At 39.3% G+C, this 27,596-nt stretch overlaps 1 protein-coding gene across 2 annotated transcripts; it reads left to right on the top strand.

Moving 5' to 3' along the window:
* The first annotated feature begins 3,541 nt into the window (after nt 1-3,541).
* Cdr2 (cerebellar degeneration related protein 2) lies at nt 3,542-27,596 on the top strand. 2 transcript variants are annotated; one of them, XM_046454702.2, is made up of 5 exons: nt 3,542-3,934; nt 12,564-12,676; nt 23,444-23,592; nt 23,835-23,996; nt 25,508-27,596. In XM_046454702.2, the coding sequence occupies exons 1-5, from the start codon at nt 3,856-3,858 to the stop codon at nt 26,370-26,372; spliced, it is 1,368 nt and encodes a 455-aa protein (XP_046310658.1). In that variant the 5' UTR covers nt 3,542-3,855; the 3' UTR covers nt 26,373-27,596. The 2 variants fall into 2 exon arrangements, with proteins under 2 accessions (XP_046310658.1, XP_046310659.1); XM_046454703.2 differs by lacking the exon at nt 3,542-3,934 and adding an exon at nt 21,883-21,922.

Raw genomic sequence — 27,596 nt, 5'->3', positions numbered from 1 at the left:
TTTACACCAAGGACAAAGAATTTCTGAAGGAGGATCATCTTCTTTTTTAAATATTTATTTCTTAGGTGTAGTTGGGCACGTGCTAGGCGAGTGCTCTACCACTGAGCCACAACCCCAGCCCCAGAGGATCCTCTTCACCTCAAAATGCTTTATACAGAATAGTTTAAAAGCAGCAGTGCTGTAATGGCTAGGCTGGGTAAGTACACTAAGTACTGGTGAATTATTAAATGAACACCTTTTAGAATCAACTTGGGTAGTTATTCACTAATCTACTACTCAGCCAAATGGTATTAATGTCACTGAAGAGGCCACTTATGACTGCTTCTATGCTATGACTAACAGGCTCTAAAAGAATAATGGAGTGCCTCTAAAGCAGGGATTCTAGCACTCAAAGCAAAAAAAAAAAACAATTTTTTTTCAGTGTAATTTTTCTTTCAGTTTTTCCAAGGGAGCTGTATAGTTCCTGAAAATAGTGTCCTTAAAAAAAAAAAAAAACAACCCACTAACATACCCCCTCCAAAAGGCATAAAGCCTGTGGGATTTTGGATTTGTTTTTACTGCTTTACACTATCAGTAACTTTAATTCTCCAGATTTTTCTTTTTTTAAAAAAAGAGGATTGTTAAAGAACATGCCAGGGCCTGGGGTTGTGGCTCAGTGGTAGAGTGCTTGCCCAACACGTGTGAGGCCCTGAGTTCAATCCTTAGCACCACATAAAAATAAAATAAAGATATTGTGTCCAACTACAACTAACAAAAATATATTTAAAAAAAAGAACATGTCAATACATTTTTTCCATTTAAAGTCAAAATGAGCTTCTGTTCGTCATGGAGAAAACAGCCAGCACCACCAGTGACTAAGATCAGATGCATGATTCTAGAACTTCAGCTTCTACAAATGACCATTAGCAAACCATAAACCCAATTTTCTCTTTCCAAAGTTTTCTATCTGTAGTGATTAAGATAATTGGTTTTAAATTATCTTATTTTGCCTCTATACTATATCTCTACCTGAATGTTGACAACTTAGGCAGTAGAGACTTTAGAGGGGACTAGCTTTCATCTTTATAAACTAGCAATAAAAACTAGATCAGTAACATCTTACCTTTCAGTATTGCCTGTATTCAAAAGAAAGGGATTTGTGAATTTATCTTTAATTTAAATATTATTACTTTTTAGCACTGGAATTCCTTTTACAGTTTTTGGTTGGTATTCTACTATAAGAAAGGGCTTTCTTTTCCCTATCACTCATTTATATCAGTATGGCCTCAACATTCAACAGGTTATAATCCATTGCTATTATTATTGTTGATTTTGATGCACATGGACTGGGGATATTGCTCAGTGATAGAGTACATGCTTAGCATGTGTGAAGCCTTATGCTCCAACCCCAACATACAAATAAATAAAAGATTTATTTTGATACTCATGATTGTCCCCAAACATACCCACATTTTCAAACAGTATCACTAACAATGATAAGCTTTATGTTTGAGAATGGCACAAAGTACTGCCTTATATTTTTTGTGACTTTCAAAACCCTAAAAGGCAAAGAGGTAATCTCTCCTGCAAATAGTTTGCTAAAGGCTTCTCTGTTTGTGTCAACTGCAACTAGAACTTGAGTTTTTTGTTTTTGTTTTTTTTAAACTCTAGGTCTAGATCCATAATGCTTTTTATTCTATTAAGAGGTCTTCCAGGGGGCTGGGGTTATGGCTCAGCAGTAGAGCGCTCTCTTTGCATGTGCAAGGCCCTGGGTTCGATCCTCAGCACCACATAAAAATAAATAAATAAACAAAGTTATAAAAAAAATACTGATTTCATTTAAAAAAAAAGGCCTTCCTGAAGGGCTGAAAACCTCCAGCAATACCCTCACAATGGGGAGCTTTTCTTGTCATTGGCAAGTTTTCTCCCAAGATCAGGGGCCTGCAGGCTACCTGATCAAGCATCAACTTGTTACCCTGATTCGAGCAAGAATGGAAAGGAAGACTCTACCTTTTATTACCCACAAGACTATTTTGAGTTTTTCCCCTTCTCCAAATCACCCAAGTATTTATTAATTTATACAAAGACAAAAGTAAGTTTGAGGATCTATAATTGCTTCCTAACAATTTCTCCTATTCCTACATAGCTTTTGAAAAAAATTTATTGGTACATTATAATTATATACAAGAGCAGAATTTTCTATTACATATTTGTACGTGCACACCATATAACAATTTGGTCAATTTTATTCCGCAGTACCTCCCCTTTCTTTCTCCTATTTTTAATTACAGTGTAAGGCTTAAAAAATAAATCACAGAGAGATGTATAATGTAACTCCAGTCCCAACTCACTTCTCCCTTCAGGCACTTTTAACTGTTTCCCATTTTAGTTCTGAGAGCTCTCTCATCTGTGGGTAGGAATTATTGAATCATCAATTTAAGGCGTCAACTCACTGCCGAGATTGATGAAGATTTAACTAACATTACTCTTCACCTCTCTCTCCGATTTCCTGGTAGTTATTATGACCTTTTGTTCTAGAGCTAATCTTTCAATAATATATTTCAACCTCCATCTTTTGTTCCATACACGTTAAACAGTAGCACTGCTCTTTTCCTAAAACCTGCACTGTTAGGTTCACTTGGAGAATACTGACCTTCTGTCACCCTATTTGGAGCGTGTTAGGTCTGCTTGATGATGTTAAAAGCTCAACACAGTATTTACTGTGCTAAGTCTATGGAGAAGGGCGTGCACTGCCCTGCTGGCCATCAAGCCTGGGATGCATGCAGCCTCTCCTCTCTAGGTGCAATGGCATGCCCCCAGATCTTAGCTTGTGGTCTACGAATCTTTCAAAAATCGTATGCAAAACTGTGCACTTCTCTCCCCTCAGGGAGACTGCTTCAACCGCCCCCCTCGCCGCCCCGCAGATTCTCAAGCGGGTCGGGTGCCCGTCCTTTTAGAGGCTTGGACGCTAGAGCTCAGATGTCCAGGAGGAAACCGCTAACACTCACAGGGTGTTTTCTCAGCCCTAAACTCCCCCATCGACCCTGAGTCTCTGCGCTTCACCAAGAGAGAGTCTGGGAGTCAAGGTAAGAGAAGGGCCGGCGGGGCAGCGGACTTCGGGCTATTGGCACCCTCAATGCCTCCCGTTGGCACTAAGGGCGCGGGACAATAACCTCCCACTGCTCGGAGGCCAGAGTCCAGGCAGCTCGAGCCAGCGCAGCTCGTCCACTGACTGGTGGGCGGAACACCCACCACAGACGCCGCGGAGGCCGCCGCCGCTGCCTCCACACCGGAACCCGGAGCGCACTCTCAAGAGAGAGACACAACGCAGGCGAGGGGGCGGGGCCTTCGGCCTCACCCCTTCTCCTTTTCCCCGCCTTCTTTGTTTCTTCCGAAGCCACCATTGGCTGACTGCCCTCGGGACCGGGCGAGCCGCGGACCTACAATGAAACACGATTGGGCAAGGTTGCTGCCGCTCGGCCAGCAGCCCGCTCGCGATTGGTCAAGAAGCCGCCGGGGGTTTGAATCGCATCCCCGGTCGGGGAGGGTTCTGCCAAAGTGCCACGTTGGGCCGGGCTGCGGCGTGAGGAGCCGGCTCTGGGCGCCAACCGGGGCGCTCGCGCCGGGGCGCCGGCCGTTGGGGCCGTTGGGCGGCGTGAGGGGAGTCGGGAAGCTGTGGACGGCGAGCTCTGCGGGCCGCCGCGGCGGCGGTCAGCGAGTAGCCGTGGTGAGGCGGCGCGGCGGAGCCTGGGCGGAGGCGCGTCCCGCCCGAGGGCGGCTCTGGCTGAGGGCGGCGGGACCGGGGAACAGCCCGGGGCAGCGGCTGAGGCGGGACTGCGGCGGCGGGGGACGCTGCCCCTGGAATCCCCGGCAGAGATGCTGGCTGAAAACCTGGTGGAGGAGTTTGAAATGAAAGAGGACGAGCCGTGGTACGACCACCGGGACCTGCAGCAAGGTGAGGGCGAGGTCGCCCCGCCGGTGGGCGAGAGGCCCGGCGGGGGGCACTGCTGGTGCGAAACTGTTAGAAAGTTGCCTTCGCTCGCGGTCGGGGATGCAGATGCCGGGAAGGTATCGCGCTCACCTGGCGGCGGGGCCCGCCCATCTCGCCCGCAGGAAGCGTCTGCGCCGGGCCCACGGCCCTGCTAATGCGCAGCTCTAATAAAGATCGCCAGGGCGCGTTGAGTGAGAAATCCACGCCAGGCACTGCTTGGAACGCTTTCCATGGATTAACCGATTTAATCCGCATTCCTCCGAGGCGGAGAGGGGTGAGCCAGCGTGCCCCCTCTAGCTGGCAGAGCCAAGGAAGCCGCCCCTTAGGCTGCAGACCCCGCCGCCGCCTATTCTGAGAATCCTAACTGCGCCCTTAATGGCCAGCTCAGAGTGGGAGCTGCCGCAGGTGGCGGCGGTAGAATTGCTGTATGGCAGGCGCTCTGCCAAGCCCTTTGCACATCTACTGTGCTTTTAATCCGCATCTTCACTCTGAGTACCCTTTGTTATTCCATTTTCCAGACGAGGAAAGCAGAGGCTAAATGGTTAAGGGGCTTGCCTGAAGCCAAAGATGGAAACAGGTGTTTTTAAACCCACAAACTCAGAATGGGGAATCATAGTTAGTGTTCAAACCCTCTCTTCTCCTGGCCATCCCAGTTTCCAGCTTTTTCAGTTATTACCATGTTTTTTGTTTTAATTGCTTTATGTGTAGTTCAGCAGATGCCAGATGAAATGATTTGAGGGCAGTTCTACAAAGTGCACGTGGATTTCTTGTTGATGGTATCTCCAGAGGACAGTCTTAGAGCAGACCTCGATTTGGAGCCAGATTTTTTTTTTTTTTGGCATATTAATAACAGAAGTTTGCAGTTGGAGAACATTTTTTATGTGTCAGACACTCATAGGCCCTTTACACAGATGCTCATTTAATCCTCCTTACAACACTAGATGCTGTTAGGAGAATCTAATACTAGTTAACTGGTAGAAGTAGATAGTGTTGGGGGAGCTAGAGTTTCACTTCAAATTCCAGAGCAAACGTTCTTAACCACTATACTGAATAATCCTCAGGATTTTTTTTTCATGCATCCTCTGTTTGTGCAGTTCTATGTAAACAATTATGTTATCTCTAAGCTTTCAGTGAAAACATGTCATTTACTTGCATATTAAATTATTATGATGCTTGTTCATGCTACCATTGATAGACTTGAAAAAACCCAAGTACCTTTTTGGGGAAAAGATGATTTCTTAAATTAACATTCAGTGACTTAAAGTGGTTCACCATTATGCTTATATAGTCTAGCTATTAGCAGTTGTAACACAATATTTGCCATCATTTTCTGTATGCCCCAAAGACAAATTCGTCATATATTTCAAGGACTGTAGTTTTGGTTTGCCCCATAAGGATTGATGGCCTACTTTGATACTTTAAGATTAATGAGGCAACTTCAATTGCAATAGTTCCCTGTAATAAATCAAGCAGTTTGTATAATCAAAGCTAGATATTTTATTTTCCTGTGTATAAGAAGCATACATAATTTTTAAGAGTGGGCTTTTTTTTTTAATCTCCCACAATTAGCTGATAGTTAGCTCATCATAATAGAAGCTTGATTATAATATTGGCTGACTAAACTGAAGCACTCATTCAGGATTACTGTTTTCATGGCTCTCTTCCATTAAGGTGCTTTAATCCACACTGCACTCTCCTTTGTGGGAGGTTATCAGAAACAACCAGTTACTGTTTCAATCAACTAAGAAGCAAGTACACAAGTACAACACATTGGGCTTCCATGTGGAATTCTCCTTAATCTCTGATCAAAATAAAGTCATCAGAGCTTTAAATTTAACAAGCCTTAAAGAACCTCTGAACCTCTTAACTGCTGATTTGCATTTGGAATTTGTTCTGTACTTTTCAAAAGATTTTTACATCCATTATCACAATGGTATTTGACATGACACTCAACTATATGGGGTAGGAATAGAATATGGGAAATTCCAACAATCAAAACTTGTGAATATGGCCTATGAAAGAATGAATACTGCAGTGTGGATAAAAGGATATCTTTCCCCCACTGAACTTTTTATGTGATGCGTAGGATCAAACCCAGAGCCTTACTTGTGCTAAGCAAATGTTCTACCACTGAGCTAAACCCCCAGCTAGAACTGAATTTCTAACAGATTTCAAATCTTGTTCATTTCTCAAAAATTTATTTTCTGATCTATGTCAGATATTAATCTAGGCACTGGGGCAAATGGTGCCTAGATAGGTAGACAGGATTCCTAATCTCATGAAGTTGATGTTCTTTCTAGGAATTTGTACACTATAGAAGCCTGTAGATGCTGCCTCATGCTGTGTGCCCACTATGGTGTCTGGCACATTATAGGTCATCAATAGATGTTTGTTACTGAGTAAAGTTTGGGAGCAACTCTGTCCCATGATACAAATCAATTAAGCAGGTCTAATGGGATCTTATCTGTAGACGTCTGTTTTTTTATAGTCCTGTTAACTTAGGCTTATTTGGAGAGAGTGGCTTAAAACAATGTTTAAAGGTCCTGTTCTCAAAGCCTTAACCATTACTAAATTTTTTACCTTTAGCAATGGAAGCCATTACCTAATAGACTGAGTCCTCCTTGTATCAAAGTTTTCTAGAGCATTTTTATTTAAATTAAAACTGCAGAAAAATTCTAAACTCGGTAGACTCTTGTCTCCTGTTCATACCTTATTAGGAACATGTAAAGCTGAGTATAGGCAAAAGGAGAAACCCCTTTGCTTTCAAAACACTTGGATAGAGAGACTAGTTTTTGTCAGAGGGCTGGGTTGGCACAGTGGGAATACTGACAATAATCTCTGTGGGTATGATCTTTTCGGGGACAGCAGGAACCTTCTGTGTAGGTAATGATGGTGTTTTCTTTGAAATGGGCCCCTGTGAACCAGGTGGAAAGACATCAGAGACTGATTTTTCATTTAGGCCAACTGCCATTATAATTGTCCTTTGGTGAAGCTCTGCAAGTTAGAATAAGGATTCAGGTTTCTAGTATGTAGATCAGCAAATGACATCTTAGTTTAAAGGAATCCAAAAATTTCTTTTCAAGATGAGTAACATCTTGCTTATGTGCACCTAATTCGCTGAATCACAGTTTGGAGGGTCATTAAAACTGGCACCATCATTTCTCTTGATGTTTATATTCAGGTTTTTGTGTTCCCAATTATAGTAACGTTGGCAACAGGAGTTAAACAGAAGCGTCACCAAGTGACGCATTTGACTTTGTAATGGGAAAAGCTTTCAGCCCTAATGTTATTGAATTACTGCTACAGACTACAGCTAACCTGGGAATATGTTGTTCCTCTTTTTTTTTTTTTTTTTTAAGAAACTAAAATAAAGCTGGACACTGTGGCAGACTGCTGTAATCCCAGCCACTCAAGGCTGAGGCGGGAGGAGCACAAGTTCAAGGCCAGCCTCAGAAAGTTAGCAAGCCCTGTGTCAAAATTTTAAAAAAAATCAAAAGGACTGGGGATGTAGCTCAGTGGTAAAGGGCCTCTGGGTTCAACCCCCAGTATGGAAACAGAGAGAAAGAAAGAAACTTAAGTAAAATGAGGAAATATACTAACAGTGGGACTTAAAGATTTCAAAATTCTGGAAGAAAGGTCTTTTTACCCCTCCCCCCAAAAAAAAAGAAAGAAAAAAAGAAAAATTCACTCAGCTGCTTGAGCTAATTTTTTCTCAAGGCTCAGAGCTGAGTGAATATCTATTTACAGCTAACAGTTTACACCACTAAAATAGAATATTACCTGCAAAGACTGATTAGTAAAAGAATATCAAACATATGAAGGTATTGATAGTGTTGCAATTCTCAAGCATGCCATAAATCTGATATTTTTAGTGTCTGCCTAAGCCAGGCCAGTTCAATAGGATTTAGAAAAGAGAATGAAAATCCTCCTCATAAAATAGAAATGAACAGGTGTGCAAGGCTTTGAAACTATATTGTTCCGTGTGTGTGCACTCGCGCGCGCGCACGTGCGTGCCTTAATTAAAAATATAAATAAAGGACATTCCATATTCTTCTATTCCCTCTACTAGTTATTTAGAAAACCTTGGGCTTACTGCCAGCTTTTGGCTCCTTTTGGTTATGGAAGCCAGATGCTACACAACAGGAAACAAACTTTTTTTTAAAGACCAGGAAAAAAAAAAAAACCCTCCAACATCTTTAAACTAACAGATGAAGTAATGTCCTATTATACAGTGTGACTTCACAGATGCTTTTCTTGTAGTTGAGACTTGCTAGAATTCTAAACATCCTATGAAATATTTAGGAGACTTTGAGACTTCAGGTTACTAAACCAGTTGGGTGTATTGTTTAACTGAAAATAAGGATCCAGATAAGGAGAAGTCTCAAATTCTTTTTTGTTTGCTATTTACTAAAGAGTACTTGGCCTCTGGTTCCGTGATGGAGGGAAGATGTCCTTAGCTGCTATTAAGTAACATAAGCAGTTTCATAATTGAATGAAAAGTGGCTGATGCTCATCTCAAGTCAGTCTTGATTTGGAAGAGGTTTCTTTCAGCTCGGTTTTTGATTGCTAGTTAAGAACATTCTTGGTGAGTTTCTGATCCTTCCCAGTGAGAAATTATCACTTTTCAACATGCCAGAAGGAAAGACTTAAATAATGCTTAGGTAATGCTTTGATGCTTGTCTTAATATATTGTGATGCTTTCTTTGTGGGTCTATGTATACACATTGCACACTCTGTGAGCATAGAATAATTATTTCATCCTCAGCCATACCTGGTTCTTTTGCATTTCATGGTAACAAGATATTAACTTGCCTGGGGCTGTATATGCTTTTCATAGCAGAGAGGGCAATAAATATCCAAATTGTTGAACTCTAGTGTCCCATTGCCATCTGTGAAAACAAACAAGACTAAGTCCCTCAACTAGGGAAATTTGTATCATCCATCTATCTATCTATCTATCTATCTATCTATGTATCTGTAGTTTTATCTGTAATTGGACACAATACCTTTATTTTATTTTTATGTGGTGTTGAGGATCAAACCCTGTGCCCTGCGCATGCTAGGTGAGTGCTCTACCGCTGAGCCACAACCCTAGCCCCTGTATCATCTATCTTAAAGGAATATGTGTAACTCCCTTTCATTAGCCTTAAAACTGCAGATGTGGATGATAGAGAATCTTGATGAGAGGAAATTAGAATCTGTTGATTGAGTAACTTCTGTCTTACCTGTGACTTACTGTATGGATTTATTTGATCACGTCATTTAAGAGCTTTGTGCTTCAGGGTGTCTCATCTTAAAAACTGGGTGACATGCCTTGTAAAGATAAAAAGTTTAATGGTAATGCCTGTGATGCCAGCAGCTCAGGAGGCTAAGGCAGGAGGAGCACAAGTTCAAAGCCAGTCTCAGTAATTTAGCGAGACCTTTTCTCAAAAGGAAAAATAAAACAGGCTAGGGTTGTGGCTTGGTGGTTAAATGCCCCTGGGTTCAATCCCTGGTACAAAAAAAAAAAAAAAAAAAAAAGTTTTTAAACATTCTTGTGAATACAAATCCAGGGCCTCATGAACACTAGGCAAATGCTGTATCACTGAGCTACATCCCAGCCCTGAGGTCTTAATGTAATAATAGTAACAGACATTTTAAACATTGTTAATATTGAAATCATAAGAGACTGTATTCTAGCACCTGTCTACCCACATTGTTTTGTCTAAAATGGTGTAAAATGTTTTAAAATGAGTTGGAGTGATGTGTGGTAAATGTTATTGCTTTGAATTTTCCCACTGAAATCTAAACAAGTAGAATATCAATTATGCACTCAGGTGAACATTACTAGGTAACAAAGTTTTTGCTTTTCTGTTACCACTTATTCTAGGTTAAATCTTAGTAGTAATGGATAGATGTTAAACCTTATTTGTCAACCTTTAAAAATTCAGTTTAAATTCACACGAGGTTCCCTGTTTTCGTAGTAAATATTTGTTCATAGTAAATACATTTTGCTGGGCACGTAGGCACATGCTCCAACTACCTGGAGGCTGAGATAGGAGGATCATAAGTTCAAGGCCAGCCTGAGAAACTTATCAAGACCCTGTCTCAAAATAAAAGTGAAAGGGCTGGGGATGTAACTCCATGAAAGCATTCTTGCCTAGCTTACACAAGGCCCTGGGTTCAATCCCCAGTACCACAAAAACAAAACAACTAGATATCCACATGTACACATTATGATATAATTGAAATGACTTTCTATCATACCTAGAATAAGATTCAAAATTTCTCTACCATGGCCTACAAAATCCTATCTGATCTGATTTCTGCCTTGTTTCTCCCACTCCATCTCTCATGCTCTTCCATCAGCTTCCCCCTACTGGCTGCTTGGCAAGTTGTAGAACATGCCAAGTGCTTTCTTAGCTCTTGCATGGTGACTTCCTCATCTTTCAAGCTGTAGCTGTTTCCTCGGAGAGATCCATCTTGTGACCTCCTGCTCTAAATTGTCTCTTTGTCCAGCTCAGCAACTTAGCAAAGCCCTAAGCAATTTAGTGAGACCCTGTCTCAAAATAAAAAATAAAAAGGACTGGGGATGTAGCTCAGTGGTTAAGGACTTCTGGGTTCAATCCCCAGTACCCCCACCCTCTGCAATAAATCAATAAGGCCTTTTATAACCAAATTAAGGGGTTTCCCCCACTTATCTCTCTTATACTCCATATCACATTGGTCAACAAATCCTGATAGCTTTACTTTTAAAACGTGTCAGAACCTTGCTCCTTCTTCCCATCTCCATCTCTCTTACCTAGTGCAGGTCACTATCACCTCTCTCGTCCAGTTTGATTGCTTCATTTTTCTGTCACTATGCTTCTACCTTTGTCCCTTTTGTTTACACAGCAGCCAGAGTGATCTTGTCATACCTCTGCTGGGTTCCATCACATTAAGGTAATAGCCAAATCTTGACCTCCCTAGTAAGGTCCTATGCAAGTGAGCCAACCTTCGGGCCTCTCTGATTTGACTCCCCACCTTCTACACACATTCTCTTCAGCCTCCTTGGCTTCCTTAATGTCTCCAATCAGCCTTCCTCCCAGGGTCTTTGCCCTTGTTTGCCTCTGCCTGGAATGTTGTTCATCTAGATAGATCTGTGTAGGTCATTTATTCAGTTCCTTCATATCTTGATTGGAATGTCACCCTTGTCATGTTTTTAAAATTCAACAATTTATCTACACTCCTCCTGTAACCCTTCCTTGCTTTATATGTTCTCTTTAGCACTTATTCTCTTTATTATATGTTTTATGACATTTTTTTCCTATTGGGAAAAATAAGGATATAAGCTCCATGAGGGTAGGGAATTTTTTTTATCTGAGTTCCTAGTAGCCCTAGTGCCTAGAATGTATTGTCTGATGTTATTGAATGTCAGTATGTATGTATGAATGGTATTTATCACAAGTTTGTAAATTTAGTAATTTTTTGCTGTCTGCCTTCCCCCATTAATCTGGGAATGTCAACAAAAAGCAGGAACTTCATCCATTTTATGCACTTTTCTAGAGCCAGAGTTTTAATAATGCCTAGCAACAAAAACACTGATTTGTGAATCATTGGATACTAATTGGTAATATTTTGCCTGTGTATTATAGCACAGTTTGTAAAGTACTTCCTTACTTCATTTAATTTTCACAATCTTATCTTGACAAAAGAGTCATTGCTTTAATAACTCTTAAGAAAATTATATGTAGTGACTGATAAAGTCACCATCTTAAAGTGTTCTGGTAAAGTGTAATCAGAATTGGACCTCAGACCTTCCTACTCAGAGTTCAGTACATTTTCCACTATATCAAAGGAGACTGGCCATAAATTTACTATGCAGATAAGTATTTCAGTTACCTATGTTAAAACTGGTGTCTTTTTTTAATTACTAAGTTTTAATTTCTGGGTTTATGTATAATATAAACAAATCCTATCTTATATACATATATGCCTAAGAAAAAATATAGTTGGAAATTAAGCTTAAAGTAATATATGGTTATATGCTAAATGGAAGTATGAATCAAAAAATATCTTGCTGCTTGCTTAGTTGGTTTGCACAACTTGGAGAAGGACATGAAAGAAGTAGAGAGAGACAGACCTGGGGCAATTTTCTCACTGATACTGTATTTTTCCTTTTAACTTAATTTTTAGACCCACTAGGAGTCCAGGATATATAACAAATTTTATTTACAGCAGCCAGATTCATTAGAATTTAGAAATCACTGAAAGATCTGTCTGTATGTTGACTCAAGGGTCCATCCAAAAAAGACTGTCAGTCTATTTCACTTGCAAATAATTATAATTTTAGAAGTCACAATGCTGAGAATCATCCCCAAATTAATAACTACATCTCCATAAAGTAGATTGCTATTTTTCATGTCATCTAAGTAATTCAGGTATGTGATAGTACTTCACTGACTAAAGATCCCAGTTCAAGTAATTTTAAGTAGAACTCGGTTTTCGTTGGGCCATTCTATGTTGATCTGACTTGTATGTATTGGGACTTGGTTCATTCTTATTTTAAGGACTGGTTTATATAAAATGTTGAAGTGAGTTCATTTGTATTTCTGTGATTTATTTGTTGTGCTAGATCTCCAACTTGCTGCTGAGCTTGGGAAGACATTACTGGATCGGAACACAGAGTTGGAGGATTCTCTTCAGCAGATGTACACAACCAATCAGGAGCAGTTACAGGAAATTGAGGTAATGTCCTCAGTGGGAGAATTGCATTTTGATGTGTAGCAATCACATACTCCTATGCTAATGCTTGCAATTAGAAGTACAATATTCTAAGGTAGATTCTTTTTTGAGAATAAAAACCATCAGAAAGGTGGAGACTTGATTTCTACTTTCTTTAGGTTTTCCCAGTACATAAGTATGTGATTTTCATCTTGCTATACACTTAGTGAAGTGAACTCAAAATTTATTAATATGTAAAGCAAAAAAAAATACGTAAGTCTTTGTGTAATTGGGAGAGAATGCCTATTGGTTATATTACAAACACATTGCTTTGTGATTTAACTTATTAAGTTCCAAGCTTTCAATAGGTACCCATTATCAAGCTTAAGAGAGAAAACTATCCATACTGTTGGAAGTTCCCTATATACCCACTCTTTGGTGGCCTCTTACTTCCTCCAAACACCATTCCAAATTTGGATTTAGGTGTTCAAAAATTATAGTACCTGATTTCATAATGTATCAAAGAATCAAAGTATGTTTCTTTCTCCTTGCTGTTGTCTTGATTTTACTTATATTTTTGGTGGATTTCATTAAAATATTACTTTTTGCCTAACTTAAACTTAAGATGAAAGATGCTAGGCTAAGGCTTTAAAATGGAAGGTGCTATGACCTTATAAATGTTCCCATTAAAGAAGCCTAGTTATATGTAGGCCACTTGACTATAAAGAAGATAATTGTTGCTATTAACCCAATAATTGCCCCATCAGAACAACTTTCTTCATACCCCAAACTTCCACCTACCCCCCAAAAGCTTCACACTTAAATTCAATTATAATTCATTTCCCTCAGCTTGGTACAGTAGACCCAGAACTCTTGAGTCTATCGATAGCAAGATGTAAAAGATTCCATAATAGTGACACAGTTCATTATAATTAGTACTTTCTAGCTCCAATTATAATTCTAGGGAAGGATAATTTGTAAAGATTTTTGAACTCGCCCCGCACCATTTTTAGCATATCCTACATTAAAAACAGAACAGCCGGGTGCAGTGGCACATACCTGTAATCCGGCGGCTCTGGAGGCTGAGGCAGGAGAACGGCGAGTTCAAAGGCAGCCTCAGCAAAAGCGAGGCACTAAGCAACTCAGTGAGACCCTGTCTCTAAATAAAATACAAAATAGGACTGGGGATGTGGCTCAGTGGTTGAGTGCCCCTAAGTTCAATCCCTGGTACCAAAAAAAAAAAAAAAAAAATGAACATAAAACATGCTGTACCCTAAATTGAATTTAACAACTTGTAGTTTGTCAGAAACCTAAAGATACAGGAAAACCAGGTATTTTAAAACTGTTAAACTAGTCAAGTGTTACATGTAGTCAAGGAAATCTTTTCCTGTTCTGGTTTTTTTTTTTTTTTTTGGTTTTTTTTTTTGTTTTTTTTAATATTTTTATGTGGTGCTGAGGAACCCAGTGCCTCACGCATGCCAGGCAAGCGTCTTTCAACTCTTTGAAAGATTTGAAAGATTTCCTAGAGCAACGTAGACTGTTATACACTGTGAGATACATTTATTTGTACTTGGATAGAAACTTAGTCTCAATATATTGTGTTAATGTCTCCTATGAACATATCAATAAAATTCTAAAACTGATACTTATTTTAACATATCTCCCAAGGATAGATGAAAGAAGTCCAGATATTTGTGTAATTGGGAGAGGATGCCTATTGGTTATATTACCAACACATTGCTTTGTGATTTAACTCATTAAGTTCCAAGCTTTCAATTCTGTAAATATTTCAGTAAAATTGACAGGTACATTAAAATAAGTTGGAAATCATAACCTAGAGTTTACATATATTAATATAATATATAATATTATACTTTATATGAGCTTTTATAGGTGTTCTGCCTCTGGGGCCATTGGAGAAAATAGATTAAGTTGTCTTTCTACCTTTTCTGTGGTATTGAGGATTAGGCAGTTAAGACAGATTGTTTACATTCTGACAGAATCCAAAGATCTTTGAGATTCTTCAAATCTTCCATCTAATGTCATTCATAAAATGTTTCAAAGCACAATGGGAATGAAGTATACAGTTCAGATTTTAATGATAAATATATAATTAAATATTCAAACAAATTTAGTTTAGAAACACTTTGATGAGACAAAACAGGATGTGGTCCACTGGTTCATAACTCCAAGCATTGAAGATTTTGGTGTTCTTTATCCAAAACTGGTTTGGGCTAAGAACAGTTACTGTCGTAGAGTTCTTCACTGCTATTATGGCTGGCTGGCCTTTCTTTTTCGTTCTTTAAATCTCTTCATAAAAATAAATAGGGATGGGAGACAAAACAGGGAAATGAGATGGGAGCAGTACTGACCAAGCCCACTTGTCAGGAGGGACTCCCATGGTCTGTGTTACTGCCTGCTTATGCATATCCAAACCCAGAAGACTTATGTACAGATCACAAGTAGACTTCTGAGAGGGTTCTCTCTAGTAACCTAAAACAAAGGATGTAAAAGTAGCCAGTCGGCCAGAGAGCCTGATTCCCTACTTAAATGTGACCCCTGTATTATGTACCTCTTTTTATTGCAACCTTCAGGAAACCCCCTTTAAATATTTTATAAGGACTTTTCCTTAATTTAAACTTCATCAATTTTTTCTCTTTGCTTAAAACTTTTTAGTAGAATATACAAACAGAAAAAGAACACAAATCCTAAGTATAGTTTGATAAATTTTCATAAGATTGGGGCTAGGGTTGTGGCTCAGTGGTAGAGTGCTTGCCTCACACATGTGAGGCACTGGGTTCGATCCTCAGCACCACATAAAAATGAATAAACAAAATTAAGAAGAAAACAAATTTTTTTCATAAAGTAAACAGCCAGCATCCAGATGAGGAGAGCATTATCAGCCTGTCCAGGCACCACCCTACCAGCAGTATCCTAACACTGACATCCTAGATAAGTTTAGCATGTTTTTGAACTTTTACAGAAATGGAATCACTTGTACAAGTGGAAAACTAACCTTTTATTTTACTTACTTGGTGCTGGGATTGAATACAGGGCCTGATGCCATAATCATACATTCTATCACTGAGCAAATAAACCAAAAAGTCAGCTCTTATATCCCACCACTTAGAAAAATTTAAATTGAGACAAATGGTCCAGAAACAAACTAGTCAGAGTGAATAAAGAGTTGTCAGTGCATAACTGATGAAAATACTACATAAAATCCGAAACTCAGCCTGGCACAATGGTGTATGCCTGTAATCCCAGCAGCTCAGGAGGCTGAGGCAGGAGGATTTTGAGTTCAAAGCCAACCTTAGCAAGACCCTGTCTCTAAATAAAATATTTTTAAAAACTGGGGATGTGACTCAGTGGTTAAGCCACACTGGGTTCAATCCCTGAAGTAAGTAAGTAAATAAATAAGTAAATATTGAATGAAATCCCAAATTCTTGATTTATTATGACAGTGATGAATGACTGGGAAACTGCCAAAGGCTGTTTTGTAATACTACCACAAATATTCATGCAAAACCTATTTGTGACTTTCAAATAATTCTCATAAAAAATGATCAGTATTTTTGATAGATGTAGCTTAAAAAGCTGTTGAAAGAAATAGTTCCATTGGCTTCAGAGAAGTCTGGAATCTGTCACTTTTATTCAGTGCTAATTTCTTTTTTTTTTTTTTTAAGAGTCTAGAGCAATGTTTGTTGTTGTTTGTTTTTTTTTAATGGGAGAGAGAAGCTGTGGAGAGTAGTAGGATCTGACACAGTCTTTGCTACCATCACACAAGCCTTCTATGGAATTTTAAAGCATTTTGTGCTTTTTTTTTAATCAATATTCTACTGTATTTTATGCTTATTTCTTGACTTATTTTATCCCCTCTCCCATTTCCTTTTGCAACATTGAGAGCTATTGCTGTGTTTATTCATGGTCTTTCACACATAGTAGGTAACCAATAAATACTTGTAGAAATTTAACAGATAAACTGTTTATAGTGCTGGGATTATAACTCAGTGGTAGAGCGCTCACCTAGCACTGGTGAGGCACTGGGTTCGATCCTCAGCACCATATATAAATAAAATAAAGGTATAAAAAAAAAAATTAACACTTTTTTTATATTTATTTTTTAGTTGTAGTTGAACACAATACCTTTATTTGTTTTTATGTGGTGCTGAGGATCGAACCCAGGGCCTCGTGCTTGCTAGGCAACCTCACTATCACTGAGCCACAACACCAGCCCAAAAGTTAACACATTTTTTAAAAAAGTTTATAAAGCTCTTTGAATAATTAGGAGAATTGTTTATTTAAATAAGAGATTTTTTTTTTATTTACTTATGCATGCTGGGGATTCAATCCAGGGCCTCACTCACACTAGGCAAGTACTGTACCATCAAGCTATACCCCAGCTGCCTACCTCTGGAGATTTTAAAAGAGGTGGAAGGAGCTCTGGCCTGGATGTTAGGAGATTGAGGTGTACACCTCAATTTTATTTGCAGATAGCTAGAGAATTTAGCCATGTAAATTGCTTCTCAGATCTGTTTACTCCATTGTGGAATGTGATAATAATGTTTATACTACATTGATATGTAGTTGTTCTAAGGGGATGAGTTTATGCAAGTGATATATTTTGGACAATGCAAGTTGTGCATAGTTTATTTATACCCATGTACTAAGAATTTTTATAATGAAAGAATCTTAATTCTGAAAAAAAAATAAATCCTCTTGAATTACTGGAGAGATCTTTAAAGCAAGCCAAGCTTTTAATAGAATTATAGGTGACTGATTTTTACAGTCATGCCCTCCCCACCCCAAATTTCCTACAGGGAAAATATATTAATCAGAGGAAAGAGGCTTTTCAAAGGTAATAGGAAATATTTTTTCGTTATTATGGAAAATAATTTTGATGCTAAATTCAGAGGATTTGGGCTGTAATCCTTCGTTTAAGGATAATCCCAACACTGCTGGAAAGCCAAATTTCCATTTTGTTTCATTCCACGTGTGTTTTTAGTTTGGGTTGTGTGTGTCTACCTTGGCAGTCCAGGTTAGGGTTTTGCAATTGCAAAGAGGTGTTAAATAATCCTGCTGGCCTTTCTTTTCTATTGGCTTACCTCAATAATAAAAGTGGCTTGTTTTATAGCCTTTTGCAGGACAAGAACCTTGTACTCACGATTGGGGTGACTCTCTGTGCAAAGTCCTAGGCAGTGAGATAACCCAAGGCACTTAAACTTTAATATTCTGGCTATAAATTGACATTTTTGCCTGCATTTCTGCTGCCCTGTGTCCTCCTTTCTCCACTGTTTTGCTTAAAACGTCTTTTCTTCTGCTATTTAGTATGGAAGTCAAATTCATTTGAGACTGTGTCAGAGATCCTGAATTAAGAAAATCAGATCATCAGAAGCATGTCTGTACCTTGAAGGAATGGTAGGAAATAAGCAAATTAATTTCCTTCCAGATTCGGGGTGGGGGGAAACTAATAAAATAATAAACACTAATAAAATAAACACTAATTTAAAGACCAGACCTGAAAGCAGGACATCTGACTCCATAGAATTAAAAGTTAATGTTTGTCTTACAACAGGATTTGTATAGAGATCAAATAATTTTTAAGTTGCTGACCAAATTAGTCAGACTCTTTGTAACATATAACTGAATACTGGAGAAGTGAAAGGCTTTTCTGATTAAGTTTGATGTGTAACATAAGATTAAACTACTGCATCTAAACAGACTCCTTTGCCATTCTTTGTCCTCAAACTAAGTCCTCTGAGACTAAAATATCACAAGTTCTTAATGGTGTCCTTGTGTCTTTATCATGCTTTTTATATCAAATAAGGGGGGCTTTCTATAGTTTTTTTTTTTTTAATAGCTGCTTTGTACTTATTTGCATATTGACTTGGTAAAATAGGTCTGTGACTTGGGACCCATGGAGTGGGTGGTAGAATTGTAAATGTCTCCCCTTAGGTTACTGGTAGATATTATTGCCTTGGGAATAAGCAGAGAAATAATCTGGAAATGGGGAAGGAGGAGAGAATTAGTGACTAATAGGCTCTTTTCCCAAGAGGGCTAAAACCAAAGCCCATCTCAAAATCTTTCAATTAACACTGAAATGTCATGAGAGATCTGAGAGGTTGTGAATAGAAGTCTAGAAATTGCCATTTAGCTAACATTTTTTAGTCACAACTCTGTGTAAGGAATGGACTAGACAGGTATACAAGAACCTTTCCTTCTTAGAAAGAAGGCGACATTAGTGAGTAAACAGTTCATCTAATTGTTGGTGTGTTGTTTTGAGGGACTCACGAGGAATGCTGCTTTAGGCAAGGCAGCCCAAAAGTCTTCTATAAAGATCTTATGTTTGAAATGAGGCCTTAGGAATAACAGAAGTTTTTAACCTTTTAGTGTGTGTGTGTGCCCCGAAATCCTCTTAACTGTCTTAAGCAATTAAGATTTCTACCATTACTACAGTGTGATTTCTGTTGGTGATGAAGTCACAAATACCCCCAGTCCTATTAGTGTTTTGTTGCCTGTATTCATATTCGCAGGAAATGCTCAATTTCAGTTAGGAATTAGCAAAGTATCTTGTCTTCCCCATCCTTATTCACAAACCCCTCTTTTATTTGTGGACCCAGACTACTACTACCGGCTGACAGAGGAGCGTGTCCCTTGGGAGAGAGGACGTTAGGGTAAAGGCCCTAAAGGAGGGAAGAGCTTGCCTTACTGTGGGGCAACTCTTGAAGTTTAATAAAAGCACCCTGAGTGTGAAAGAAAGAATCAATAGCTAAATCAAGCAAACGAAGCTGGAAAAACTGCTTAAGAAAATGTTGCAATTTGATAGACATTAAGTAATTGGTTTTCCTCCTTGGGAATTGTGGTTATGCTAAAATCTAAAGTTTTCTCTCTCAGAAATATAATACTGCCTTGGATTTACTTTAAAATGATCAAGGTTGAAGAGAATAGAGATGTTATAAGACTATTGGTAATTGTTAAACTAGATTATGGGTATGTGGGAATTTATTAAACAATTCTGCATTTATGTGTATTTGGAGCTATAATAGAAAGTTTTAAAATGTAATAGGTAAGATTAGCCATCTGTAGAAAAGTTAAGGGGCACTCAAAGTAACTAGTTTGTAATTTCAGGGAATTAATGATTATAAGAACACATCAAAAAATTTTTTTAAAGAATACTGTAATGACAACTGGGATTGTGGCTTAGTGGTAGAGTGCTCACCTAGCACATGCAAGGTGCTGGGTTCGATCCTCAGCACCACATAAGAATAAGTAAAGGTATTGTGTCCAGCTACAACTAAAAACGTTTTTTAAAAAAATGCTGTAATGATATAGTTAAAATATATCTTGGTGTGAATAATTGCAAGCAAGCTAAGTCCTAAGAAGGAAAATGGTAAGTATTAAGGTTAAAAGTCAAAGTTTGGGGCCAGCGATGTAACTCAGTGGTAGAGTGCTTGCTGAGCATATGTGAGGTCCTGGGATCCATCCCCATCACCATGTCTCTGCACGTAATTAAATCTTCCTGGTGAATCTTAGCATATGTAAGTGTGAAAACTTTAAAGAAAGATGACACTAGCTAGCTGCCTCTTATTGAGCAATTTTACCATATGCCAGAAACCATGCTGGACTCTACAAATATTAATCTTTATGTAAATTCATATAGTAGTATATTTGGAGGGGGAAAAATAATCTTTTCTGGACTCCTGAGTTCTTTGTTGGAACAGACCCCTGCAACAAAAGACGGATTAACAAAAGAAAAACAACAGAGTTACTAACATGCATATATATATGTATGAATGATACCCCAAATAGTAATTCTCCAAGAGGTGGCTTTGAATTCCATCTTATTTAGCATATTAACAAAGAACAGTAAATTTTTAGAGAGGCGACTGGATGAAAAAGACTCCAAGGGCAGCAGTTTATGGGAAGGCAAATAAATAATGGACAAAGGCTGACAAAGCTTGTTAATGTAGACTCCTCTGGTGCTGATCTGGTCCATGAGAGTCTAAAGTTGTGTTTAGTGGTTAACCTTTGTTCTGCCTGGTAGGGAGGGAAGGTGGGGATACCCTTTGTATAAATCTATGCCCTGCTTTTAGGCAGATACAGGAAGGGCAGAGAACTTTCCTGCATCATCTTCTTAATTGTCTTCAGCCCAATAGTCCTTATACCAAAAAGGCATATTGTGGTGTGACAGACACATCCTGGTCCCTCCAAATATATATTTAATCTTATAGCCTTATGAGGTAGTGTGATAAGGAAACCTCAGAAAAATCAAGTTACCCATTTATAAATGGCAAAGCTGGGCTTCAAGTCCAGATCTGACTCAAACCTGGCTCTTAGCTACGTACCACTGCCTTCAATCAGACACTCTGATCCTGTGCCCACTAAGAGACTTCGGTTCATGAATTGGCTTTTCACATGCCATTTATGTGTTCTTCATAGAGTATGTAACTGTTGCAGTCATTGGTAGGATCAGCTCCTATTGTAATTTAATAAATTATCGTCTGATTATACATTAACCTTTTTAAAGATTGTTGTGAATCCGGGCAAATAATACGTGAGGCTTTATACTCCATATAAAGTAGCTTATAGAATTTCTACAGCTTTGTATGTATATAATTGATATACACATATATAAAATATGCCTGTGAACATATATATTCCTGTAATTCTGAACATTTTTCCCACTCCAATTTTCCTCAGGGATTGCACACATATCCTATCAATGACAGGAACCTCCAATGATGTTGCTAACAAGAGAGTAGAATAAGGACCCAGGGGCTGGGGTTGTGGCTCAGCAGTAGAGTGCTCATCTACCAAGTGCGAGGTCCTGGGTTCAATCCTCAGCATCACATAAAAATAAATAAATAACCGTATTGTGTCCAATTACAACTAAAAAATAAATATTTAATAAAAAAAAAAAGAATTAAGGACCCAGTCCTACAGTTCTGAAAAAGCTTCCCCTATGAGAATTTGAGGTTGATTTTTCAAGGGATCAAAAGAAACTGGTGGGGTTTGAGGCAATAAAGAATAAACACAGATTTTCATAGACACTGCTGCGTGGGCACTTAACCTCATTTAATTCTCTCAATCTACACTAATAGATTCACAAACCCTCATTATCAGTTCTGAACCCAAAAGACCTGTGAACCTAGATTTTTTTTTTAAAGAGAGAATTTTTAAAAAATATTTATTAGTTTTCAGTGGACACAACATCTTTCTTTTATTTTTAGGTGGTGCTGAGGAGCGAACCCAGCGCCCTGCGCATGCCAGGCAAGTGTGCTACCACTTGAGCCACATCCCCAGCCCCGAACCTAGATTTTTCACTTAAGTTTGCAGCAAGTTCATTGGAAGCAGGTCTTGATCTTAACTGATCCAAGGTTGCTCACAGTCTTTGTACTTTTTGATGCAGAAGTATAATGCTTGATTCCATGGTCCTGCTCAGTCTCACAGGGGTACTGCAGAAGTGTAATGCATGAACACCATGTTGTTTTTCTAAAATGCAAAGAATATGCCAAAACACTTTTGGCTTCAAGAGTTTCAGATGAGAAAGCCAAAGTTAAAGAGAGGCTATGTGGTAGCTCAACACATTGCTCAGTTATGTAACTAGATTTGAGAAGAGACCATAGATGCTTTTTCCAACACTGTTAAGAGTCCATTGAAAATCATTTAGCCCTGTTCTTTGAAAGAAGTCTACTTACTGGCCCTGGAGGTACTTGAAGAGTTCTGTAAAATGGCTCAAAAAATTATGATTCCCTTTGTTGTCATAACCTGGCCATTTAGAAAGAAGTCTTAGCAGGACCAAAACAATCTGGTCAGTTTCACAAACAAGGAGGATGACAGTGAGAACACTCAATAGAATTAAAAATAATGGTGGTCATTGAAGCATATTAAACTAAAATTTTCTGGTTAAATTAATGTATTTTCCATTACTTTTTGCCCCGAATGCCTCACTCAGAAAAAAAATGATTTTTTAAGAGAAAATCATCTAATATCCTACACATTAGGCTTTCTTTTTTCTTTTAAGCATGGTATTTTTGTTTGAACTTTGATCTTGCTTTCCAAGCTTTTTCTCCTGAGAGATTATCATATCTCACTATGTTTTCCTTTGGAATATTTATTTTATGCATGTTATGTGCTTTGTAAAATTAGACCAGCCTCATGATACATAGGAATACTGGTAGGCATTGAGGGAGTTCAGCATATGAAGGATGTTCTGTGTTTGTTTTTTATTAAGTCAGGTAGGTTTTTGTCGTATTTTGTTTTTTTGTAGTGCTGGTGTTTAGAACCCAGGGCCTTATTACACTTGCCAAACAAGCACTCTACCTCTAAGCTATAGCCCCTAAAAACTTCAGTTTTGGGGGGATTTAAAGTATTATGGTATAATACAAATTATACACTTGTCTTTGTCTCTGGTTCCTGTCATATAGTTCTTAAAACCCTTGAAATTTTTGGAGTAGTATGATAGGCACTGACCAGAGGAACCAACCACGTGATTAGGGGGTTAGAACTACCAGCCCACTCCTCAGCCTCTGAGTCAGGCACCAGTGGCCATCAATTGAGTTGGTCATGCCTGTGACATGAAGCTTTTTGATAAAACTGAAACAAAGCTACAGGAGCTATTGGGTTGGAAAGCACGTGGATGTGCCAGGAGGGTGCTGAGCCCAGAGATAAAGCTCTGCACCAGTCCTCACCCCACACTAATTGGTTTGAGAGAAACAGAGAATTGGGGTTGAAACCCTCCCAGTGTTATATCTGCTTGTGTCACCTTGTTGCAATTATCTTCTCTTACAGTATCTGACCAAGCAGGTGGAGCTTCTACGGCAAATGAATGAACAGCATGCAAAAGTTTACGAACAATTAGATATCACAGCAAGGGAACTGGAAGAAACAAATCAAAAGCTAGTTGCTGAAAGCAAGGCCTCACAACAAAAAATTCTGAGGTAAACTTTCTAGAATCTATAGAGGAAACTCTATAGAGGAGTCATTTTGTCCAAGTTGGAGTAGACATGGCTGTTTGGGTCAATGTGGGTAAAGTTTAATTTTAATTCTTTTGGGAGAATGAAGATTAACTGTAAGTCCTTTCCAATTAGAAAGCCCAGTTTGCGTGGCTAAAATCTCTCCACTGCTTTTGTCCTTAATATAATATGACAAGGAGTGATTGGCTTCTATGTGTTCCTCGCAGCCTGACTGAAACAATTGAATGTCTACAAACCAACATCGATCACCTCCAGAGCCAAGTGGAGGAGTTGAAGTCATCTGGCCAAGGGAGAAGACAGGGGAAATGTGACCAGGAGAAATCTGCACCCAGCTTCTCCTGTCTGAAGGAACTATATGACCTCCGCCAGTAAGAACTTACTTTTCTGTGGATTAATAAGTTGAAACATCCATGTCATTGACACATCCTGGATTCCAGTAGTTTAAAAAGTACCATTTTGGGGGAATGGCACTTGGCTATTAAACTACCAGTGGTTTGAACAAAACCGTTTAAACATACAAATATGAATTCTTGGGTACTAGTAATTTTATGAATACTCATTTTGAAAAGTCTCAGGAGCATTTATTTTATTGCCTTTAATGTGTTAAATCTTCATGTAAGATTAGAAATACTTCTGATAGAGTACAGATTTTTGAGTTGTATTTTGCCTTAAAGTGAAGGAAAAACATGGGAATTTCAGCAAAACAAAAATCCAGGAGAATATTTTTTTTTTGCCTGAAGAGAAATGCCTTTTATAATTTAGAGTTATGAGTTTAAATCTTTAAGAACTATTTATTCAACACCGCTATGCAGCAAATGCTTTGCCATACATGAGGAATGTGTGGTGCCTTTGTGAGCTTTCATCTTAGTGGAGAGGCAGTCCTGCTGTAATTACACAAATAAATACAGTTCCAAGTTGCCCAGGACAGAACAGGAGAGAGACCATTGTTCATTTGGTGGTGGTTCTCCTTGACTGTCCACCAGATCACCTGTGGAATTTTTCAAAGTGAAAATAACCAATATTCCCTCAGACCTAAATTAGAATTTCCAAGTGAAGGTAAAAAGCTGGTTAAAAGTCATAATAGCAGTGGCTCTTAACCTTGCCTGAATGTTATGAATTGCTGGAGAGCTTTTAAAACTAACCCTCCAGGTCCAGGTAGCAACCGGCAAGATCAGAATAGATGGGGTGTGGGAGGCAGATGTCAGCTGTGTAGGTGAGTCCTTCTACAGCCAAAGGCATGAACCCCTGGGCTGTTGTATTTCCTAGGAAGGCAGCTGTCACGCTGCTGGTCTTTGGGAATGAATGTTCTGAAGTGTACTTTAAGCCAGGCGTGGTGGCACACATCTGTAATCCTAGAAGCTCAGGAGGCTGAGGCAGGAGGATTGCAAGTTCAAAGCCAGCCTCAGCAAAAGCAAGGCACTAAGCAACTCAGCGAGACCCTGTCTCTAAATAAAATACAAAATAGGGCTGGAGGTGTGGCTCAATAGTGGAGTGCCCCTGACTTGAATCCCCAGTGCCCACCCCCCAAAAAAGGAAAATATAGTACTTCAAAAACAAAAATAGTCACAAAAATTGTTTGCTTTCATGTGTTTATTTCCCAGCCTCACAATTTCACTTGAACCTCTGCTCTGATCTGAAATAAACTGAATATCAATCATTATATCTCCACTAAAGATTTAGTTCAAGGGCTGGGGTTGTGGCTCAGTGATAGAGCACTTACCTCATATGTGTGAGGCACTGGGTTTAATTCTCAGCACCACATATAAATAAATAAATAAAGGTCCATTCATAACTTAGATTTAGTTAAAAAACACCCAGTCTCTTCCTTTGCACGCTTGGTTGACCTGTGTGCTGTATTCCTTCACCATTTCTCCCCTAGACACTTTGTTTATGACCATGTGTTTGCTGAGAAGATCACTTCCTTGCAAAGTCAGCAAAGCCCTGATGAGGAAGAAAACAAGCACTTGAAAAAGACAGTGACAATGTTGCAGGCCCAGCTGAGTCTAGAGCGGCAGAAGCGGATGACCATGGAGGAGGAGTACGGGCTCGTGCTGAAGGAGAACAATGAACTGGAACAGCAGCTGGGGGCCACGGATGCCTACCGGGCGCGGGCGCTGGAGTTGGAGGCTGAGGTGGCAGAGATGCGGCAGATGCTGCAGGCTGAGCATCCTTTTGTGAATGGGGTTGAGAAGCTGGTGCCAGACTCTCTGTTTGTTTCATTCAAAGAGCCCAGCCAGACCCTGCTGGAGGAGTTGTTCCTGACTGTGCCAGAGGCACATAGAAAGCCTCTCAGGCGCAGCTGCAGTGAGACGGTCCTTAGCAGCTTGGCAGGGGGTGACATTGTGAAGGGCCATGAGGAGACCTGCATTAGGAGGGCCAAGGCTGTGAAGCAGAGAGGCATCTCCCTTCTGCATGAAGTGGACACTCAGTACAGTGCTCTGAAGGTGAAGTATGAAGACCTGCTGAAGAAGTGCCAGCAGGAACAGGACTCTCTGTCCCACAAGGCTGTGCAGACCTCCAGGGCTTTGGCCAAGGACCTGATGGGTATGAACACCCAGTCTGAATCCAGTGCCAGCAGCTGGGAACCTGCCTCTGTTACCCCAGAGCCCATCAGTTCTCCCAATACCACGGCACCACCAGAATACAAAGCACTATTTAAGGAGATCTTTAATTGCATTGAGAAAAGCAAGCAGGAAATAGATGCACAGAGAACAAAATACCGCTCTCTCACTCCTTATTCCTAAATGAGTCTCCAGCTCTACTACTGACTTACCTGTGTCTTTACCAACCCTCTCCCATTCAGACTTCAGAGCCTGATGTTGCTCATGATATATGCTTCATTGCTTTGCTTATGTAGCAAATTCAGACATCGAGAAAACTGTTGTCAATTCCACAATTCAGTTCCTTTTTAAGTGTTGTAGGAAATCCCATGATAAACTGGCCTCTGGCTGGTGCACTCATTAGGCTGCAATTCCTAGAAACACCTTAGAGCCAGTTGAGGGACATCCATGCTCCTGGAGAAATTGGCTTGGAGTTACTATAGTGGGGGAAAAGGGCAGGGTTGGAACAAAGCTAAGCAATTCCTATTGCCTCCTTGCTCAACTTCTCAAAACTTTGTAGAAGTCAGGGTTGCCAAACCGAAATATCTTGCAAACACTGTTGGATACTGTGAATTCATTTTGGAAGAATGTTCAAGAGAAAGTGGGAGTCTAATCCAGAATAAATGACATTAACAATTCCAAGCCCTCAACTTTTGTTATATCCACCAATTGAATTGTGACTGACAGATAATCCTAATATATCCAAATCCATCTGAATACCAAATTCAAATGGCAAGCTTTGGTTTGATCAAAGCTCATTAGTATATGTCCTAGAGGGCTAACCCTCTTTATTCAAATGTTTTACTCAAAGCTACAGCCTTTAGGATAGGTGACTGTGTAAATCTTTCATTCCTTTCCCAAATTTAAGTTAAAGGAGAAAGATCAAATCCCTTCCGCCCCCAGATGTGGTCTGGCTGGCCAGCTTGCCTGCTAGAGCCACTCCTGCTCAGTTCTTTGAATTCCTGTAAATGGTTTTGACTTGCTGCAGGATTTCCCATCTGCTACTTTACTAAGCAGTGTTGATGTTCTAACTGTGGAAATACACTTAACTCTCATTTGCATACTTTTAATTTAAAACTATTTAAGAGAACCGAGGTTCTGATTATTGTATATATTTTTCTAAAAGCCAAATAAAGCTACCTGTGAAAATGATCTACTGGTTATTTTAAGACAGGGTCTCACTAAGTTGCTCAGGGCCTTGATAAGTTGCTGAGGCTGACCTCAAACTTGTGGTCCTCCTGCCCCAGCCTACTGAGTTACTGGGATTACAGGCATGTGCCATCACACCCAACTAATAGCACAAATTCTGCTCATTTGTTGCTCATTGTTCATTAAAATTATGTGATTGAAAAAAATTTTTCAAATTTA

This window comes from Marmota monax, unplaced genomic scaffold (assembly GCF_021218885.2).
Source record: "Marmota monax isolate L192 unplaced genomic scaffold, Marmota_monax_Labrador192_F-V1.1 WCK01_AAM20220418_F8-fsc00086, whole genome shotgun sequence".
NCBI lineage: Eukaryota > Metazoa > Chordata > Mammalia > Rodentia > Sciuridae > Marmota > Marmota monax.
Note: the sequence above shows the minus strand (reverse complement) of the source record. Positions and strands in the feature narration are given on the sequence as shown.

Bases quoted from the DNA above. Each gene is read 5' to 3' on its own strand.
- Cdr2 (XM_046454702.2), top strand. From the start codon at position 3,856: ATGCTGGCTGAAAACCTGGTGGAGGAGTTTGAAATGAAAGAGGACGAG. The intron at 3,935-12,563 runs GTGAGGGCGAGG...TTGTTGTGCTAG, and splicing joins CCACCGGGACCTGCAGCAAG to ATCTCCAACTTGCTGCTGAG. The intron at 23,997-25,507 runs GTAAGAACTTAC...TTTCTCCCCTAG, and splicing joins GAACTATATGACCTCCGCCA to ACACTTTGTTTATGACCATG.